The sequence below is a fragment of the Diuraphis noxia genome, unplaced genomic scaffold (genome assembly GCF_037042655.1).
Source record: "Diuraphis noxia isolate RWA-SAM2 unplaced genomic scaffold, SU_Dnox_SAM2 contig0003, whole genome shotgun sequence".
In the NCBI taxonomy this organism is placed as follows: Eukaryota; Metazoa; Arthropoda; class Insecta; order Hemiptera; family Aphididae; genus Diuraphis; species Diuraphis noxia.
Window position 1 is genome coordinate 4,582,669 of NW_028301713.1, and position 21,032 is coordinate 4,603,700.

Consider the following 21,032-nt stretch of genomic DNA (forward strand, 5'->3'; position numbering starts at 1 on the left):
ATTAGTTTAAGTATTTAGCATAATATCTATTATAATATTTATGATTCAAAATATTTCCACAAGATAGAAGGGAATTTTATCATATCAATGGTGTAGCTTTTTAATTTTTTTGATAAAACAATAATGAAAGAAGTAATTAAATTTAAATCTTATACTTCAATGATTCTCTGTTTTTTTAAATGCTTATAAATAAAGATCGAGTCTTGATTGGAAAACAATAATAACGCTACGTCACAGTTTACAGATAAATAGATAATAATAATACTCTCATCAATAAATATTTAAACCTCATTGGTTTAAAATAATTAATTAATTTGTATTTTATCACGTAGAACCATTTATAACTTAATTTCACAGTAAATAAAAATAATTTTCAATTGACTTGCAAATTTGCTATTTTCAAATTTAATTAATTAATTAATTAATTATTTACAGCAATACACCAAACTACCAAAGTGCCAATGCCATCTAGCTGATGTAGGAATAGTTATTTTTTCTTTCTTCACAAACGCATGCACGCTGTTATCAGTTGTTGATAACTGATAAGTCTAATCTCACCAAAACAGAAAAACGTGTTTTCAAAATGTTAGTTAAACACGCCAAACACGGTTCAATCTTCAATGCTGTCTCAGTGTCTCGCCTGTCTCTTCACTCTTGAAATGGTTGGAATCTTTTTTTATACTCATAAATTGTAACTTCGTCACTTCGACGCTCATTCAGTTTTTGGGTGTCGTTTTCGTTGTACACCTTGATTGACAATGGCCGACGAATTCGATAACAAAAAAAAAGAACACAGAAAACCGCATTCTGGTAATATTTTTAATTTTTGATTATGTTTTTAAATTGAATTGGTACTTATTACACAGTATGCAGTATGCACTATACAAATCGAATAAGAATTCAATCATTCAGCATGGTTAATAATAAATAAATAGTTTAGCATTTTGTTTGTTTATCTCTTAATACAGGCAGAAAAGCTGAAAAAAAAGTCTTAAAGAAAAAATTGGATCAAGATGAAGCTTCTGCCAGAAAAAGGAATCCGAAAGCATTTGCTATTAATTCTGTTGTTAATGCTCAAAGACGATTCAGAAGGTGGGTCAAATCAGTTTTTTCAATTTTGAGAATTTTATAATTTAAACTAAAACTACTAAGATTTTACTATGTGTTAAATTAGGGCTCAAGATTTGGATACCAAAAAACAACATATACCCCTTGTTGACCGTACACCTTTAGAACCTCCACCAATTATTGTTGCTGTTGTTGGACCTCCAAAAGTTGGCAAGACAACATTAATTAATGGCATAATAAAAAATTTTACTAGACAACCTCTCACTACAATTAATGGTCCTGTTACCATAGTATCTGGTAAAAGGCGACGTATTACATTAATTGAATGCAATAATGATATAAACAGCATGATTGATTTGGCCAAAGTAGCTGATCTTGTTCTCCTTATGATTGATGCTTCATTTGGATTTGAAATGGAAATATTTGAGTTCCTTAATATTTGTCAGGTAATGCTAATAAGTGTTTATTTTATTGTGTCCTAGATATTGTTTATGTTTATCGTTTTGTATAGGTGCATGGAATGCCTAAGATAATGGGTGTCTTATCTCATCTTGACATGTTAAAAAATAACAAAACACTTAAACGTACAAAAAAATTACTCAAACATCGTTTTTGGACTGAAGTTTATGCTGGTGCAAAATTGTTCTATTTGTCTGGTGTTCATAGAGGAGAGTATGTTCGCAATGAAGTTAAAAATTTAGGAAGATTCATTTCTGTTATGAAATTTAGACCTTTAACTTGGCAAACGTCTCATTCCTATGTCCTGGGTAAATTAAGATATTTTGAAATGCTATTTCAAAAAAATAAAAATAAATTTAATCATTAGCTTAATTTTGATGAAGTTAATCATAAATGTTCATTAATGCTCTCAAGTTTTGTGAATTGCTTTTTTTTGATATTCCTTATTTGTTTTATTAACTTTAGTGGATCGTATGGAAGATCTTACACTGCCAGAATCAATTCGCCAGAATGTTAAATGCGATCGTCGAGTTAGTTTATATGGATTTGTTCGAGGCATTCCAATGAACAAACAGAGTAGTGTTCATATACCAGGTAATTGAACATCATATTTTATTATAATTAGATACCGAGGTGTATAATAATTAATAATATACAAAATGTGGCTTTTAAAAATGGGATTACTGGCCAATAAAGAGTTAAGATTAGATTGTTTGTAATGAAACTGATATAAACTAAAGGTTTATTTTTAGATTATATCTGATTTGGTCATTTACACATTTAATTTACGTTCATGTGTTATTTGGACAAGATGTTATACAATATTGTCGGAATAATGTCAATTTTTAAAGTTGAATAATGCATTAATTAAAAATTTCTTGTTAAATTAAGAAAATCTTTGATAGAATGTTTTAAACTGTTTACTAAGTTATATGGCGAGATAACCATGGCAACCCAAGTTTAGTGAGTAATAAGAAGCAGTAGATGTTGATGAACATCTGGAATTGCCCTTGCATATCAAGAACCTATGAAAACATAAAAATTCTTTCGAAATAACCAACGAATGATTGCAAGTATGATCTATCAAGTAAGAAGCAGATCAAAAAGTTTTACATGATACTTAAATATGAAAAAAGTTTGTCCAAAAATGGTACTGAAAAATCCCACTCAAGAATAAAAAGACATCAGAAGAGTCATTTGTTTTGGCATCTTACAACAGTTAAATAAGCAACCAAATTTATTTGAAAATGTCATTACATGTTATGAAACATGAATATTTCAATATAACCACCAAACAAAACGACAATCAATGCACTGGTATACTCCAACTTCAACAATGATCAAAAACATCTCAAATTAGCAAATCCAAATTAAAGACAATACTAATTGTTTTCTTCAATATTAAAGGAATAATAATGAATGAGTGGGTGCCTCCAGGTCAAACAATAAATAAAAAACACTAAATTGCAATCTTGATTAATCTCAGAGAAAAAGTGAGAAAGAAAAGACCAGACTTGTGGAACAACAATGCGTGGATTCTGCATCAAAACTATGTTGCAACGCTTAACATTTTTGCTGTTAGGTTAGATTAGGATGTAGGTTGATGAACGCATCCCAATATTTGAACATAATTCATTAAATCTAGTCCCATGTGTGTTTTACCTACTCCCAAAATTGAAAATTGCTTTGAAAGGAACTCAATTTCAAACCTTAGAAAAGGTGAAGCAGAAAAAAACGGACAAACTCAAAGGCTCAACATCTAATAACTTGTTGCATTGCTCTGAACTATGGAAGACAAACATGCAGCAATGTGTAGATAGAGGAGAAAAGGATTATCGTTAATTTTTTTAAATAATTTATTTTTTATCACAAATCTGTTTTTAAGTAGCCAAACTTTATATTTTATATTAATTTTATGTACTTAAATGTTTATGTATATATATTATTTATGTCATGGTATGTTTTAGGTTGTGGAGATTCTCCTATATATGACATGTGTTATCTTCCTGATCCTTGCCCTCTGCCTGAAAAATTAAAGAAGAGGAGTTTAGTTGATAAAGAGCGTCTTGTTTATGCACCATTTTCTGGAGTTGGTGGAATTGTATATGACAAAGATGCCGTATATGTTGAACTTGGTGGAAGCCATTCTCATAGTAAAGTATGTAAATTTCAGTTAACACTGCTTATTTTTGTCATTTGATTAATTCATACTTAAATTTGTGTCAATGTGATATATTTTTCAATGGGGTTTAATTCTGCTAGTTGAATATATTTTTTTCATCAGCATGTTCAATAGCAGTATGATACTGATTGTATTTATATACTGGGTGATTCTTTTATCATTGAACACTCATCATTTCAAAAATTATTAATGTTTTTGAAAATATTTTTTTACATAGTTTCTAGTTGTTAAAAAACCAACGTTTTTATTAAAAAATTATATTTTTTAATATTTATTATCCTTGTAATTTTTTAAGTTTTTTACTTTTTTGAATGACAACATAGAGTTTTAATTTCATATTCCAAAGCAGAATATTTTTCTAAGTATTTTGATTCATAAAAATCAAATTTAGGACAAGTATTTTATGAGTTATAAGTATTTAAAGTTTAGATTGGCAGAGTGGAGTGGTACGGGGTTACCCCGCAAAATATTTGTCTACTACTCTGCTTGTCTAAACTTTAAATACTTATAACTCACAAACTACTCGTCCTAAATTCGATTTTTATGAATCAAAATACTTAGAAAATTATTCTGCTTTGGAATATGAAATTAAAACTATGTTGTCGTTCAAAAAAGTAAAAACTTAAAAAATGATGAGGAGAAAAAATATTTAAAAATATAATTTTTAATAAAAACGTTGGTTTTTTAACAACTTGAAACTATGTAAAATAATATTTTCAAAAACATTAATAATTTTTGAAATAATGAGTGTTCAATGATAAAAGAATCACCCGGTATGTATGCTGCTCGTACATTAAATTTCAATCATTTTTTCAGTTATTTGAAATAGTTCTCTTTTTTAAAAAACTTATACTAGTATTTAAATTTAAGTATTAATGTAATATAATAGTTATTATTGCTTTTATGTACATTTTTATCATGGCATAGATTATCATTAAAGAGTATTGAACTAAATTTTTTTTTATTAAAATGTATGCTTTTAAAAAAAATTAAGCTTTTGTCGCGTAAGGCACACATTAAACTGATGTAAGCAATATGTTAAAATGTATTTGTAGTTTTGAGTTTCAAATGGATTATATTAAATGTAAAATTTGTTTAGATTATGAATAATACTCAAGATGATACTCCTGGTCGAGAATTAGTAAACAACATAGTGGAAACTCAAGATACCTTAGATCAAAAAATTGACCGTAGTGAGGTTCAAATTTTTTCTAACACTGAACCAATTGTTTCAACTGATTTCGTAGAAAAGTATGTTAATTCACAGAATAAATAAATATTATTATTTATTAATAAATATATTAAACTTAACACATTATAAATATGAATAAAATAAATACCTTTTTGTTTTTTAGTAATGATAATGATAATGATATGGAAGAAGCATTGTCTGTAACAAATGTAACAGATCCAAATGATGGTCGAAATCGACGTAAAGTCAAATTTCGTTCTGATGATATGAAATTTTCAGATCTTGATGAATCTGATACTGAAGACGACGACGATGATGATATTGATAACAATTCTGATATTGAAGATAGTAATCCTGTAAGTGAAGAAAATAATGATTCTGATTCAGAATGGACAGACTCTGAAGATGAAACTGAAAACAAAAAAGTTAAAGCTGACAATTCGCGTTTTTATGGACAATCATTTGGAAAAGAAAATGAAATCAGAAAAAAAATTGCCAATGAATTGGCAAAATTAGACAAAATCAACCAAGAATCAAATATTAAACCCTGGAATGAACAAGAACAAGATTATTCTGATGATAATATTGAATATGATGAAGATTCTGAAACTGAAGATAATAGTGATGATATCACTAGTGATGACGATAGTGACAAAGAAGGCAATATTACAGCTGAAGAAAGTGATGAAAATGAGGTAGATAATGAAGATTCAAAGGTCAGTTTAGTAGACAAATCATCTAAAAACAACTTTCAAGAAACAGAAGGAGATTCATCGTTAAATTGGAAAAAAAATTTATCACAAAAAGCAGCTAATGCATATTATGAACGACAAAATTCGGTTGCTAATCTATGGAAATTAGTTTATGGTAATTTATTTTTATTATACTCTATTCAAAATAAGAACGGTATTTGGTGGCTTACTAGTGCGCAGAATCATATCTTCGTTCTAAAACACTAGTCTTGAGTGTCAACTTAGGATGGAATACATCTCACTATTGCAAATGAAAACTTGTTGCTGCTGTCTGCTGACTACCAGTCTTGTTTTCAATAGATAATTTGATATTGGTCTAAATTAGTAAAAACTAAAAAATAGATGTTAAAAATTCTCAATTTTCAAACTCATTATTTAAAAAATTGAAATCATTTATATTTAACAATATATAAAAATGAATAATTTTAATGTGCTTATCATTAAGAGTATGTCTCATGCACAACACCAAATTTTATATTTGCAATACTGATTTTAGTCATAATAATTTCTAAAATTTAAGTGAATATGCTATTAAATGTACGAACAGTTTAAAATTTAAGATTACTCAAAACATGCTTTAAAATTAAAATTAAAATATAATAAATAACTTATGGGATGTCCTAGATAATATTCTTACCATTAAATTCTATTAGAGGCCTTTTCACTCTAATTAAAAAATTATTATCATTATTTTGAATGTAAAATTTGTCATGTTACATGCGGGCCACTGAGGGGGAAAAAAATGTTCTGACATCCTCTTAATTTAACATTTTTGTCTTATAATACAAATGATAAATATTATTGAAACATAAATTTATCTTGCATTTAAAATTGTTCGAACTGAATTGTGGTAAATCCATTCTAAAATTAAAAATTATCTGATTAAATATTTTTAATAGGTGATGAAGTTAATGAACAAAAAAATGATGATAAGCTTAATGATGATGAAGATGAATTAGGTGGTCTCTTTCGAATGTCTTCTATGAAGAATATTAAAAAACAAAAGGAAAAAGAAGACATGAATATAGAGGATGTATCCAAATTTAATGTTGATCATCATCATGACTGGAGTTTATCAGAGGTAATCACTAGAAATATTGAAGTTTAGTCATACATATAGAATGATCTTTGTAAGATCACATAGCTCATACAACTTAAATTATTTCCATATTTATTTGTATATAATATTTATTGCAATATAATAATTAGTATTTAGTTTTGATATACCTTAGAGCATAAATCGCCAAATAACTGCTTATGAATGATGTTTTCATTTTATTGACTGATTCAAATTATTTTATATGGTTGTTAGGTTTGTGGTAGTATAAAAGACATGTTTGTAACTGGTAAATGGAGTCGTGATGAAGATGCTACAGCACTCCTTGAAGATGATAATGAAGAATTATATGGAGATTTTGAAGATTTAGAAACTGGAGAGAAAGTAGAGGGCCAAGATTTTGATTCTGATAAAGATAGTGTTATTGAAAAACCCAATAAGCCATTAACTGAAGATGAATTGATTGAAAAAAAGAAAAAATTAAAAGAGCAGTTTGATGAAAACTATGACGATAAAGAAGGAGGTCCAAGTACATATTATGATGAATTAAAGGAAGAAGCTTCTAAACAAGCACAACTTAACAAAAGCCAGTTTGAAGGAATGGACGATGAAATTCGTGTACAACTAGAAGGTTATAGAGCTGGAATGTATGTTCGAGTAGAATTAGATGCAATGCCGTGTGAATTAGTTAGCAATTTCGATCCATCTTACCCATTAATTATAGGAGGATTACAAAGTGGAGAAGAAAATATTGGATTTTTGAAAGTAATTATATATAACATTAAACTTAACAATATTTTTCAATTATTTATTTATAGATTATTTTGATATATAGGTACGAATTAAGAAACATAGATGGTATAATAAAATACTCAAAAACCGAGATCCTGTTATCATATCAATGGGTTGGAGAAGATTTCAGACATTACCAATATTTTCTAAACAAGAAGATAACATGAGACATAGGTAGTTAAACAGTTATTGTATTAACAGTTAAACTTATTATTGGTTTTCAGATTTAAAGACAATTAAATCAATAAAAAAAGCGTTCATAATGTTAATGAAGCAAGTTAAAAAATCAATTACAAAATTTACCAAAAAATTTAATAGATTTCAGTTGATTTAACTAATTTGTATAGAAAAAAATAAAATAAAAAATGGTTAGCTTGCCAGAAAAATACTTATCGATTTTTTTAATAATACATTTTATTCAAACTAAATTTAAACATAACAATGACAATGTGTGGTCTTCACAAGCTACAAGCTCTTATCGATATGTTTCGTTTATATGTACATATAAAAAATTATCAGGTCAATATAAATAATTAAACAAAAAAAGGAAAAAGTAAAAAAAAATTTTCACTAGTTTTTTTTAGAAATCAAAAGGAACATATTTTAATTTAAAAATTATTATTTTATTGCTTTTCAAAAGTAAAAAAATCAACTGCCTTCAAATCTGGACCATAATTATGTATTTGTATCCATAATTTTTTCACATTTATAACAACCATTAAACATTTTAGAATGCTTAAATACACACCTGAACATGTCATGTGCATGGCCCACTTTTGGGGTCCAATGACCAAACCTGGTACAGGGTTTTTAACTGTTCAAAATGTTTCTACCCAACAGGTTAGTAAATAAATGTAGTAAGATGTTTAACTTTTTTTTTATTATATAATGTTTGTTTAAAGGTTGGTTTCAGGATAACAGCTACCGGGACAGTTGTTGATACAGACCAATCAACCCAAGTTACTAAAAAGTTGAAATTGACTGGCACTCCTTTAAAAATTTACAAACGAACAGCATTTATTAAAGACATGTTTAATTCTACTTTGGAGGTTACCAAATTTGAAGGAGCTCGTATTAAGACTGTTTCTGGTGTTAGGGGTCAGATTAAAAAAGCTTGCCCAAAACCAGAAGGTTCATTCAGAGCAACTTTTGAAGACAAAATTAAAATTAGTGGTATTTAATGATTGGTGTTTAATATATTTATTAAATTTTAATACTGTTTACTTTTTTTCTTGCATTGTTAGATATTGTATTTTGCCGTACATGGTACAACGTTGAAGTTCCAAAACTTTATAATCCAGTTACGTCGTTGCTGTTACCTTTGAACGAAAAAAATTCTTGGCGTGGTATGAAGACTACAGGACAACTAAAAAGAGAACAAGGCATTAAAGGACTTCCAGAAAATGATTCTTTGTATACTGTAAGTATTTTTTTTATTTTCTTTATACACACAATTTTTATGGTTTTTAATTTATTGTAAAACTGTTACTTATCTTATAGCCAATACATAGAAGTATGAAACATTTCAAGCCTCTCAAATTGTCCAAGAGCTTGCAAGCTCAGTTACCATACGTAGACAAACCCAAGACGTTGGCTACAGCTAAATTAGACTTGAAAAAACAACGTGTGGCTGTGGTTAGAGATGGTCATGAAGAGCAAGTTGCTTCTTTAATGAAGATGATTCGCACCACTTATAAGGAGAAGAAACGAAAAGATAGAAAAGACATGAGAGTGAGAGTTAGACAACATAAGAAGGATATTCAAACAGAAGTAAGAGCTAAATATAAGAGAGATCAACAAAAGAAAAAAGCTGTTATGAGAAAACGTTCTAAAATGTCGTCTACTAAATAATTTATATTTAGTCCATTGTTTACAATTTTTAAGTCGATATTTTAAATCTTTTAATTTTATTTAAATAAAACGAAAAACTTTAAATCATTTATAAATCTTTTTTTCTTGTCGTGTCATTAATTTTATAAATCAGCTGCATTTATAGCCAGAAAACTGGTTATTTTTCAGTTACGGTTGTTATATGGTGGGCTAGGGCTGGCGATATTTCAAATTTTAAAACCGGTACCCGGTATTTGTTTACTACCTGGTATCCAGGGTATTTCCGTTTATACTAATAATTCCTAACCCGTAATTCAAATCAAATGGGAATTCTAAAAATAGTTGTTTTTGTCTCGAGCATCTATAATCTATATAGGTAGATCACAGATAACAAAAATTATAATATAATAGGTATATTATTATTACAATCATATTTTAGTTATGATAACATTGATAACATACAAATATTAAATAAGAAATGTTGGAATGCGGCATTTTAGGTAACTACTATAGTATTATGGCAAGGTGTATTTTTTAAATAGCCCTAGGGTTGGGCTCTGCACTTACACTGTATTGCCTACCTCTTTACCAACTGCTATCTTTTTTACAGAAACTCAACTATACCATTTTTATGGGTAGAAAAATTCCTTTGGTGAATGACATTTATTTTCTATGTCTGTTCATTGAAACGACCCAAAGTCTCTGTCAATGTGTATTGCAAGTGGATACTGGGCAGTAGGGAGATAATGTGATCTATTTATCTATGTATATATCACTAAACACATGATATACGACCCCCCTTCTCGCAGAGGTGACATGTATGGTCTTTACTACCAGTGGAGTGTGACTTAGTTTGAAACTTTGTGAATAACATGTGAACATAAATGACACTTACTTAAATTTACAATATTCCAGTTCGGGAGTTAGCATGACAACCCTTTTCCAAAATCAAAATTACATTATTGACGCATCAAACACGACTCTTCCTTATCAATATTGACACTTTGGAAAAATATTTTTGAAAAAATTTAACTTAAAATTCCTGTACAATATCTAGGCTAAATATGAAGTTTGATTGACAATCTTTCAACCTTAGAATACAAAAACATGTAAATTACATATTGTATCCAAATGACAAACATGTCTACAGTACCTTATATGTCTCGCCAGTTCTTTGATAGAAGAAAATTTAAATAACTTATCGAAACTTCTCATATGTCAATATCTAGCTAGGTCACCATTATAATTTAGTAAAAGATTACTAGATGTCTATGTTTTGCGTCTCTGATTTATACACTAGTTACGTGCTTATCGTTGAGTGACGTATTTTCAAATTTTTTTTGGGGGGAGGGATCCTCAGGTTATAAGTCGTAACTTGGAGACCGTCGTCAGAATCACATTATTATAAATGTATATTTTCTATACCAGTCACATAAAACCATTGCGACCACACGTGCCTACATCAATCTGGTTCTGCAAATATGTAAGAATTTTAATTTTTTTTTTTTTAGAGAGAGAGGTTCTGAGGGGGGGGGGGTCCAGGAGTCCTGCCCCCCCCTCCCCCGTAAATACGTCAGTTATCGTTATTTATAGTTAGCTGGATATGTGTATGTAATTAATTTAGGAATGTTTTAGGAGTAATTGAGCTCATAAAGGGATCAATTTTAATTTAAGTTAATTAAAAAATAAGGGGTTCAGCAGTTCAGGATTATAATGATTTACTAAGTTGAATAAATAATTATTGTTTATTTTATCGGAATTTTAATAAAATAATTAATCTTAATGATGCTAGCTAATAATAATTCAATAAATATTCATGTTTGAAGATTATATTCACTTACTTTGTATAGTTGTCTAAATAACTCCAGTTTTTAGATCGAGCATCGAGATTTGTGAGTAATCATTAACTTGTTTGCAGACTTGCAGTTCGATTGCTAATGAATCAATCAATAAATTAATGTTTCTGTTGTTTAATAAAATTAATGGATAAATGAAAAAGTTTACCAGATGTGAAGACAGATGATTCAGACTCTTCTGAATACTTTTTTAGAAATATTTTGTTTGAATCGTTTTAATTAGTGGAATTTTTATAGTAGATGATCTATATTTTTATTTTAAATGTGATTGCTGATCTAAAAAATGTCGTACATTTTAATTCATAACAGTATTATATCTTTCATATTAGTATAGACAGTAATAGAGTCGAAAAATATGCTTTTAATCGTATATATTGGTTTGGTACTTATAATTATAATATGCATTCTAGATACTTGCATAAATTATATGCTGATAATTTTACAATGGATTATGGTCATATTATATATTATTCAAAATTCTAGAAAATTATGATTAATGGTGATAAATGTATTCAAATTGTGTAGTTGTTCACTATTATTGGTGATCACCTGCAGGTACACAATGAATGTTTTTGTAGTAATGATGCCGGTACTGATTTTAAGTAATTTAGTTGCCTAGTATCACATATATGATATGTACTATGTACCTACAGATATTATATATCTGTGCCTAGTACCTATTAACTTAAGCTTGTAATGCAATTTGATAAAAGCTTGTTTAACTGATACAGAATAATAATTTACTAATACTAAATATTTAAATTTAAAAAGAATAATTTTTAGAATAAATAAAATATTAATTTTTAATTTTTTTTTACACATCTTATAATTATTATTTTATTATCAAGCAAGTATAACAATATTTATTATCAAGTAGTATAAAATAATAATAAAATATTCATTAGGTACATTGAAGATTGAAAATTATCACAATTACATGATACAATTATATGGGCAATTAAATATGAAAATAAATTGATTAAACATGTATTATAGGTACTTATTTTTTATACAGCTAGGAGTTTGGACACTAGATATTATAGGTAATAATAATATAATACTTCATAAGAAAAATTACATAATTAACCTATTTAAAATTTATAATATGTACCTACAGATTATAATTTACCAACTTTAATATTACATTGATTATTTCTACCTTTGACTTTAATTAAACTTTGCATATTAATTATAAACCATAATTAGATAATTTCTCATGCATATAACAGACACCTAATTGTTGTAATATTGTAACAATAATCAATAACCGTTAACTGAGTACGTGTTTAAAACTAATGTAAAAAAAATCTGAAAAAAATTGTCCATTTTTAGTGAGAGTTAAAAATTAAAATACTCAAAGTACTTATAAGTTATAACAGCTATTATACAACTCTGACAAATCATGAATTATATTGTTCTTGGTAATTTTCATAAAAAACCTCGGTGGTTATACTCGTCATTCCTATACTTACTTAGGTACCTATTTACGAAAATTATAATTTGTATGAAATCGTGTGTGAGACATATATCAATGATTGAAAGTTTTAAGTTATTGACTTATTGTTACCCTACGCCATCTAAGACAGTGGTTGTAAATTGGTGTGTTATTGGCATTTCCCGAACAATTTAGCCGATTAACTTCATATACCTATATTATTAACTATTGTTGCTTAACTTTGATATTAATCAAGTTATTCGTGACATGTGAACAAAATAATCTCAACATCTTATGAAACAAGAACCCTACGATCAGGAAAGACACGACTGCTACAAAAATCACATCCAGCAACATGTATTGATACCACGTGAGGTTCAGTGCTTCGGATTTCAAATGGTGGGCACCTTTGTGACGAAGCACATACTCCGTCCAATATAGACGACTGACTCTTGAGGCGTCATCGGACGGTCTCTGAAACGGTCTGCGGAGATTATAGCATTTTTGGTGTAACTGCAAAAAAGCAGTGCACTGGTAGGTAAAATAAATAAATGATTCCGTAAAATAATTGTAAAATATTTTCAAAAATATGTCACATAAGCATCCCGCATCCGACAAGGTATACAACTACTAAAATATAATATTCAACTGATAGGTAATATATTAATATAATATATTATTCAGATTCACTATAATCAATAATCATGCTCAACCCCATATTTTCCTTTAATATTTAATTTATTCGAATTATGATTTTTGATATTTAAAAATACTTACCAAAGACAACTTTTCAAATTCAAAAATCAGAATTTGAATACTTAGAGTGTCCTGTGGAGATACGCTGTTTTTCAAATGAGAACTCCCTGTTTAAATAACTAGACAGGTAGGCCCAGAGCTTTAGAACATCAATCATCACAATTATATTATAATCTGTAGATCATATTATCTACTTTGTGTTGTGTAAAACTTCTCTGATGGAGTTCAGAAATCGTTGTTCGGTGATTGACAGTAATTCCATTGTGATCGCCATGCCCGCGTTCACTAGACTTAGCAAGTTTCTCGGTTGATCGTAGTAAAGCGGAAAGCCCGAAACCGGAACACCTAGGTACGTCCACTGCTTCATACACGCCAGATATCCCGCCATGACTTTTGAACAATTTGACGTTTGGGTGCACTAATTATATAATAATATGATCATAATATATATAAAGATTAAAATAAATTAGCTAAGTCGTTAATCGATTTAAAACACCTATTATATTTACTTAGTGATTGTTAAATGTTTTTAATGAAATTTGTGGCCCAAACTTAAAGTACCTATAAGTACTAAGTATAATAAGAAGATATAGGTATCTACTAATGACATATACCTACCTATTAATAACAAATTTGCATTTTTACTATTTTATAGTAACTCTGAACTTAACGTTAAATATATACAGTTTTCATTAGTGCGACTAGTTATTAGCGTTGTATTGAATGTGTTAAAATATTTTGGTACACAATTAAATAATGATTAATAGTAATTAATAATAATGAAAAAAAAAAACACTCACACAGAACGTCTGCACGCTGAGGAAACCAGTTGACTGTCATCATCGCGTTGTCCAGTTTGTCTTCCATTTCACCTTCATATTTCCACAAAACTCTTTGATGAATTCGTCGGAATACATTTTTAAATATATCCAGTATATGGTCTGGTAAACTTGACATGGCTATGACTATATTGACTAGTATGACTGACCCAAACGTAAAATAAATAACTCCATGTGGGGAATTTTCAATATATTCTCTAATATTCTGAAAAATTAAATATTCGTTATAATTTTTTTCAATCTATAATAAATTTCAAAACTGAGATTTAACAGTGCTCCGGGATACAGGGAAGTCGGAAATTGGAACTTTTCAACTTTACTATAACAGTTTCAACTGTTTTACGGAATTTACTGTAATAACTTTAAAGTTTAAATTAATTAAAAATTCATGATAATCGGAGCGATCAGAATCTTAAAAATCTTAGTTGAAACTAACTTTCAAACACTCATACATATTGTGTTTAATTGGATAGATTATAGTAATTAATTACGTCGATAATACATTAAATGAACTATGAAATTATTAATATCATTATATTATACATTATATATTATATTATTACATATAAATATATATATTACAATTATTCTTGTATCGTGGAAGTTTTGACGTGTAAGTGACCTTATGTTCTATTTTGAAACAATACCAAATAGGTAGGTATACTTGAATGAGTTGAATGTAGAAACTTCAGATTATTATTTTACAATATTAAACACGTGGTTATTGGCATTGCTATTGGCTATTGCTACATGTTTTAAAGGAAGGTAGAGTATGTCAAGATTTTAATTTTAGAAAACGTAATTGTATATTTCGAGTGCTTTATAAATTTAAATATTATGTGTTAATGTTTTAACCTTGTATTATCTCAAGCAATATATAATATACTAATATCTCGTGTAACTGTGTAAGTTATTCCTTTATAGATATAAACAAAAGATATGGTTTTGAGATTTAGCACACCGACCCACAAATCAATAATAACAATAAATAGTTGACAATGAAATAGTATTTATGTTAATGTGATTCTAGTGTTACTGGTAAATAACTTTGTACAACTAATAAGAGTGAGGGTTGAATCGCACTTATTTTTGTCAAATTTCACTCCGGATAAACAAACGGTAATGTTAGAAATTCAAATTCCACCAGTTTAGATCATTATACATTAGGTATATACCCCGTTTATAAACGAATATCTCAATACCAATCGATGGTTGAAAGATGATTTTGATTTTTAATGTCTAGGTTATATGTTTATAATATTGCTTTTAAAATAACAATTAGCCACGTATACCATGTATTTGCAATATGCAATTTTTAATTTCTATGATTGCAATTTGAACACTATCTTTAAAAAACACGAGTGCAATAAATTCTATAACATTTTGGTTTTTATACCATTTCTATAATTTGAGTAGAGGGGCTCACTTTTCAAAATTTCTCAGTGTCACGTAGAACATGAAGTATCACACTAAAAAAGCACATTTATTAAGATTGCAATCTAGAGTTTTTACTTCGTGAAGTTGGTGAGGGACGGGGGTCAGCCATTGGGTTAATTCGACAGGTTTGGGAGGACAGTAGTCCATCAGATAATTTTAACCCTATTAATTGCACATATTATATGAATTTGCAGTGATGGGAGGAGAGGGTGCAATGAAATTATTTTTTATAATTAATTTTATGGCTATTTAATTACAATTTATTGTAAGTAATTTATTTGTAGTTTAAGTTAATTTTTTGTAGGTTGTAAAATCATTAAATTACTCACGTTACATTTTTAAATACGTTTTAAGAAAAAAATTAGGAAAATAAAAGTTTTTTGGAGGGAATCTATCCCCCTTACAATTAGGTACTCCCCTGGTTCTATTATTGAAAACTACTTCATATTTGCAATGAAGTTACTTTTTTAATCCTATAGACTATAGAGACGTAATGTATGTCGATCAAATAAAAAAAAAAAATTAACTTCTCTAATATAATGAATTGCAGGTCACCCTATCAAATGTTCATATATATAGCCATATTAAAGTCATCGTGTACTCGTATATTACTCACGGTTGGTAGTGTGCCACTGTTTCGATCCATCAAGTGTATTCCACCGACGTGTATGACGTTGGCGGGCAGTAACATAGTTAGCTCTGTGACGTGGTGGCTATTGACGAACACGATCGACGGTTTAGTTGGCTCGTCGATGTCGTACGGCTGTCGTAGGGCCGTGCGTTCGGAGTACCACCGGACCAGCTGCCCATAGGCGTACATTGCCGTATTGACCAACCTGTGCCGGAACGTCTGGACAGCAATGCTGAGCCGTAGAGCAGGTGCGGCACGTACGCCGGGTTGGCCGAGTGGCCGATGATGGACGGTTGCATGTACGTGATCATGGATGTCGGTACCACGTACACCATCCATGGGCAGCCCAATGGCAGCGGCCAGGTGTGCCACACACTCGGAGCCCAGCGGCTCGGTGTCCAGCAGGTCGAACTTGGCTGCCGCGTCAGTGCCGTTGACCATGAGCGCTCGAATCTGTTCCATGTCGTACACCGCGTCGCAGAACTGTCTGCTCCATCTATATTATTTAGGTATGTTTATTGTCCATAATACATTTATAACACAAATATTAATTAAATGTATTAATAATAATAATATTTAATAATTGCATAATTTAATGCAAATAATCACTTTTTGTAGGTATATTACAATATATTCAAATACTAATTATTAAGATTTTTATATCTTATTATTATAATTACAATAAAGTTTATAATAATATTATTTATATTATTATATATTATTTCGCTTATGAAAAGTAATATCTTCAATTGTTGAATTTTTATCCCTAATTCTGCCACAAACAAAACGGCATTTTGCTGAAGATAATATAATATGAATAAATTGAAAATCGAAAAACGAAAAAGTTAGAATTAATAATTACTATAGAATAGGTTAAAAATACTCTATGATAATTACAATAATATCATATTATCAATTTACATATCATATAAAAATTGTAATGATTTGCAGCGCGATCTACAAGATAAGACTATTGTAAACTGCCTCCTCGATGGTTTCAATTTGATTCTACTGTCGATATACAAGACGCCATCTCTATATTACTCTATGGTCTGCTCCATCGGACCACGGACGGCACGATGAACGATATCCGGCTGTAGTCGGACAGCACACGGGACGCCAGCTCGCCGCCGTGCCGGAGCAGCACGCCGGACGTGTCCACTTCCGTATAATTACCGTGCGCAGACGGCGGCCACTGCGCCGGGTACGATGTAAACGCTACCTGCACCGAGTGGCCGCGGTCAGTCAACGCTCGGAGCACGGCGCTCATAAAGTTCCAGTGGCTCTGACCGGGCACAGTTTCCACGGCCAGTATGTTGGCCGCGCGAAAACCAGTCGGCGGCAGTGGCGTCGCGTGCAGGCCCACATTCAAATGGTGTCGTAACGCAGAGGACGAGGACGATGATGACACGAAGATGATAGGTCGGCGACATGACAGCAATTGGAACTGGCCGCACGACGTCGAACGATTTATATACAACTTGGATGAGCAAGTGCCTCGAGAACTAAGCGCTCGGTAATCTGCGACGCACGTTGCCGCGATACAGCGGAGGACGGAATCGTTGACGCTCATCGACCACTCGATATATCGTTGCGTTGAGTACGATATCGATAGAATATTATAAGAATAATAAAACCCTTCTCGTTTTATGCTGGCCATTGTCGTACCTATAACAATATAACTACATACCTATAGGCCGTAGTGTTGGGAAGTTACAACTTCACAAGTTACTGCGTACCTAACGAAATCACTTTTTAAGTCATTTTTATAGTACCTAATTTAGTTACATTTTTTTTATTGTAAGTAATTTAAGTAAGCAACTTTAATAATTGTGGTGATGGTGAAGCTACTTTTTTAACTATTATAAAAGTAATGGAACTCTCAACCAAATAAAAAAAAGTAACTTCAAAGAATAACTTAATTACAATATTGAAAAGTGACTCATGACGTTATGTAATCACCAAAAAGAAGTAACTTCCCCAGTACTGTTGCTTATATAGGCAATAACATTAATAACTGATAACGGAAATAGGATAAACTCATAAAATTACAAAAATTACTTGAAAAATGTAATAAATTCCCTAAAAATGTAATTAATAAAAAATAAACCATACAAATATAAGTCTTTTGAAGCATATCTCAGCAGCAAAAAAACATCGTCTATAGCGTTTCAGAAAAACAAAAAAAGTCTACAGCATCCTTCTATTCCTTCTAAAAAAAAATATATATATAGTTACCTAGTGGGATATTTTTAAACATAGTCTGATATACATATTATTATTACGATGCGTTGATATGTTTGCAGACGATAAATCCGGCGCAACACAGATTGACGCAATCCATCACGTGTTATGTTTACATATTATTATCATGTTATTATTAGGGCTGTGAATTTAATGCACTAAAAAACCTTAAAAAATGCATTAAAAATGTCAAAAATATGCACTTAAAATGCAAAAAAAAGGAATATAAAATGTCAAAAATTATAGTATAAAATTTATTAAAAATGGTTTTTAATTTAATTTTTATATTTATATTAATATTGGATACAGGATATTAAACATTAGTACAAAAAAGTGTGTTTAATAGCTGAGAACAAATCTTTAATAAAAAAGACTGACGATTTAAGTGGACTGTATAAGACTTTATTAAACACGAATAGCTGTAGGGTCGCTCGCTGTGCTCGGTACAAGTTTCGATACGCGACTGCTTATAACACAAATTATCGCAAGTACAATATAAAGATAATAATATAATATGGCTGAGATAGCGAGCGGCGACAACTAATAAAGTAATAATAATAATAATAATATAATACCATTCGAGCGCTAACATACTCCCGGCATGAAAATATTAATTTTCAACATAAACAATAAAAAATAAAAAAAAATAATAATTTTGATTTGAAATACTAATAATACAATAATACAGCTGATATATCATAAGCGTATACTAAAAAGATAATAATAATATCAATAATTTACGAATCTCATTTTTCAATAAATATAAACATAACGATAAGAATCATTTACAAATTTTAATGAACAAAAAATATTCGACCAATGCGTAAAATAATATCGGTAAATAAGCAAAATGGTAATATTATAGAGATAGAAAAGGTGATCGATAACACGCATATACATTATGTAGATAAGGATAAAATAACATCGCATAAAAAGATATTCTGGGTTGACATGATATTTAATTTCTTATTTTGTAATAATATAGATTATAATATAGATAATTTTTATTCAATATTACCCTCAAAAGGAAGTGGGCATAATGTCCGAACCGCCCTTTTAATCTTACGGCCTGCCGACACAACTTCTGCTGACCGAATGATTCCATCGGATTCTCGAAAAACGTGGTCGATTACTCCCAAACTCCACTGTAACGGAGGCAGATTGTCCTCCTTCACTAGAACTACTGTACCTACGTTCAGCTTCGGACCCTTCTCCTTAGACCATTTGGACCTTTCCTGAAGCTGGCACAAATACTCTCTACTCCAACGACGCCATAATTGTTGGGAGTATTGAGTAACTCTACGCCATCGTGTTAGTCGATTAATCGGTGTATCGGTTATGTTTTCTTCTGGCAACGCGGTGAGAGAGTCTCCTATAAGGAAGTGCCCGGTGGTGAGGGGGCTAGGATCGGAAGGATCAGACGATAAGGTGGTTAAAGGACGTGAGTTCAAGCATGCTTCGGCGCGCGTTAATACAGTACATAATTCTTCGAATGTTAGGTGAGCTTCGCCTAATACCCTTCCTAACAGCGTTTTCATAGACTTGACCGCAGCCTCCCACAGTCCGCCGAAGTGTGGTGAACGAGGGGGAATGAATAGCCACTTTACACCGATATTCGTAAAATTCCGCTGTAGGTCTTCTTGCGATAGTTTCGATTGAAATAATTGATGTACTTCTTTTAATTTTCTATTAGCGCCTACAAAATTGGTCGCATTACCACTATATATAACAGCGCTTTTACCACGACGGTCGAAAAACCGGTTTAACGCGTTCAAAAATGCTTTCGTCGTTAAATCGCTAACTGCCTCGATATGCACGGCCTTGGTTGCTAAACACACAAAAATACACGCGTATGTTTTGATAATCGGTGATTTACGCAACGCACTAGATTTAATTAAAAATGGACCAGCGAAGTCTATGCCGCATTTTAAAAAGGCTCGTCCTGGTTGGACGCGGTCACCGGGCAAGTCACCCATAATAGGTTGAACAAAAATTGGTTTATTGCGGAAACATTTTACACATTTGTGAACCGTATTAAAGGTCCCCACACACTGCGGCGGTAGCGATATAATGGGGACCTTGTATTGTAATGTAAGTGCCCACATCGGAGCGAAAACCGCCGGCGATAACGCAGCGGTAAATTACCGCTGCAGGAAATTGCTGCATGCTACAATTTTACCGCTACCGCGGAACGATATAGGTATATTGTATACCTATATTGTAGATATAAATATATTATATCATAAATTATTGTATAATATATGTTATTTCTGACAAAACTAATTTGATTATATGAGTAGCTAACTAAATAGTAGCGATATATCTATGTAGTAATATCTAGTGCAAATAATGTGTAAACTTTTAAATTCAAAGAAATGTTCGTTTAGCTTTATATTCGTATACTATAATGAGTATAATATCGTATCTTGTATATTATAAATTATATTTTAATTTATGTTTAGTAGGTATACTTTATCTAATATTTCCAGAAATTCTACACAA

General features: G+C 30.3%; 2 protein-coding genes, 1 long non-coding RNA gene and 1 pseudogene across 4 annotated transcripts; 1 reads left to right on the forward strand and 3 right to left on the reverse strand.

Annotated features, from left to right (window-relative positions):
* Nucleotides 1-582: 582 nt before the first annotated feature.
* On the forward strand, nt 583-9,440 carry LOC107173800 (ribosome biogenesis protein BMS1 homolog). Its single transcript, XM_015524487.2, has 15 exons — nt 583-810; nt 969-1,092; nt 1,175-1,514; nt 1,580-1,835; nt 1,993-2,121; nt 3,495-3,685; nt 4,809-4,960; nt 5,065-5,768; nt 6,553-6,734; nt 6,966-7,475; nt 7,546-7,676; nt 8,234-8,342; nt 8,405-8,675; nt 8,747-8,922; nt 9,003-9,440. The coding sequence occupies exons 1-15, from the start codon at nt 759-761 to the stop codon at nt 9,351-9,353; spliced, it is 3,678 nt and encodes a 1,225-aa protein (XP_015379973.2). The 5' UTR covers nt 583-758; the 3' UTR covers nt 9,354-9,440.
* Nucleotides 5,762-8,865, reverse strand: LOC149056558 (uncharacterized). Its single transcript, XR_016191240.1, has 3 exons — nt 8,727-8,865; nt 6,291-6,514; nt 5,762-5,984 (listed from the first exon to the last, which is right to left on the reverse strand). It is a non-coding gene; the product is annotated as an uncharacterized LOC149056558 (long non-coding RNA).
* A 2,765-nt stretch (nt 9,441-12,205) lies between the features above and the next one.
* LOC107173757 (UDP-glucosyltransferase 2-like) lies at nt 12,206-17,839 on the reverse strand (annotated as a pseudogene). Its single transcript, XR_016190848.1, has 5 exons — nt 17,315-17,839; nt 16,272-16,773; nt 14,180-14,423; nt 13,574-13,797; nt 12,206-13,136 (listed from the first exon to the last, which is right to left on the reverse strand). The product of XR_016190848.1 is annotated as a UDP-glucosyltransferase 2-like (transcript).
* A 1,567-nt stretch (nt 17,840-19,406) lies between these two features.
* On the reverse strand, nt 19,407-20,591 carry LOC107173733 (uncharacterized). The gene has a single exon (XM_015524390.2). The coding sequence runs from the start codon at nt 20,504-20,506 to the stop codon at nt 19,535-19,537; it is 972 nt and encodes a 323-aa protein (XP_015379876.2). The 5' UTR covers nt 20,507-20,591; the 3' UTR covers nt 19,407-19,534.
* Between the last annotated feature and the right edge of the window lie 441 nt (nt 20,592-21,032).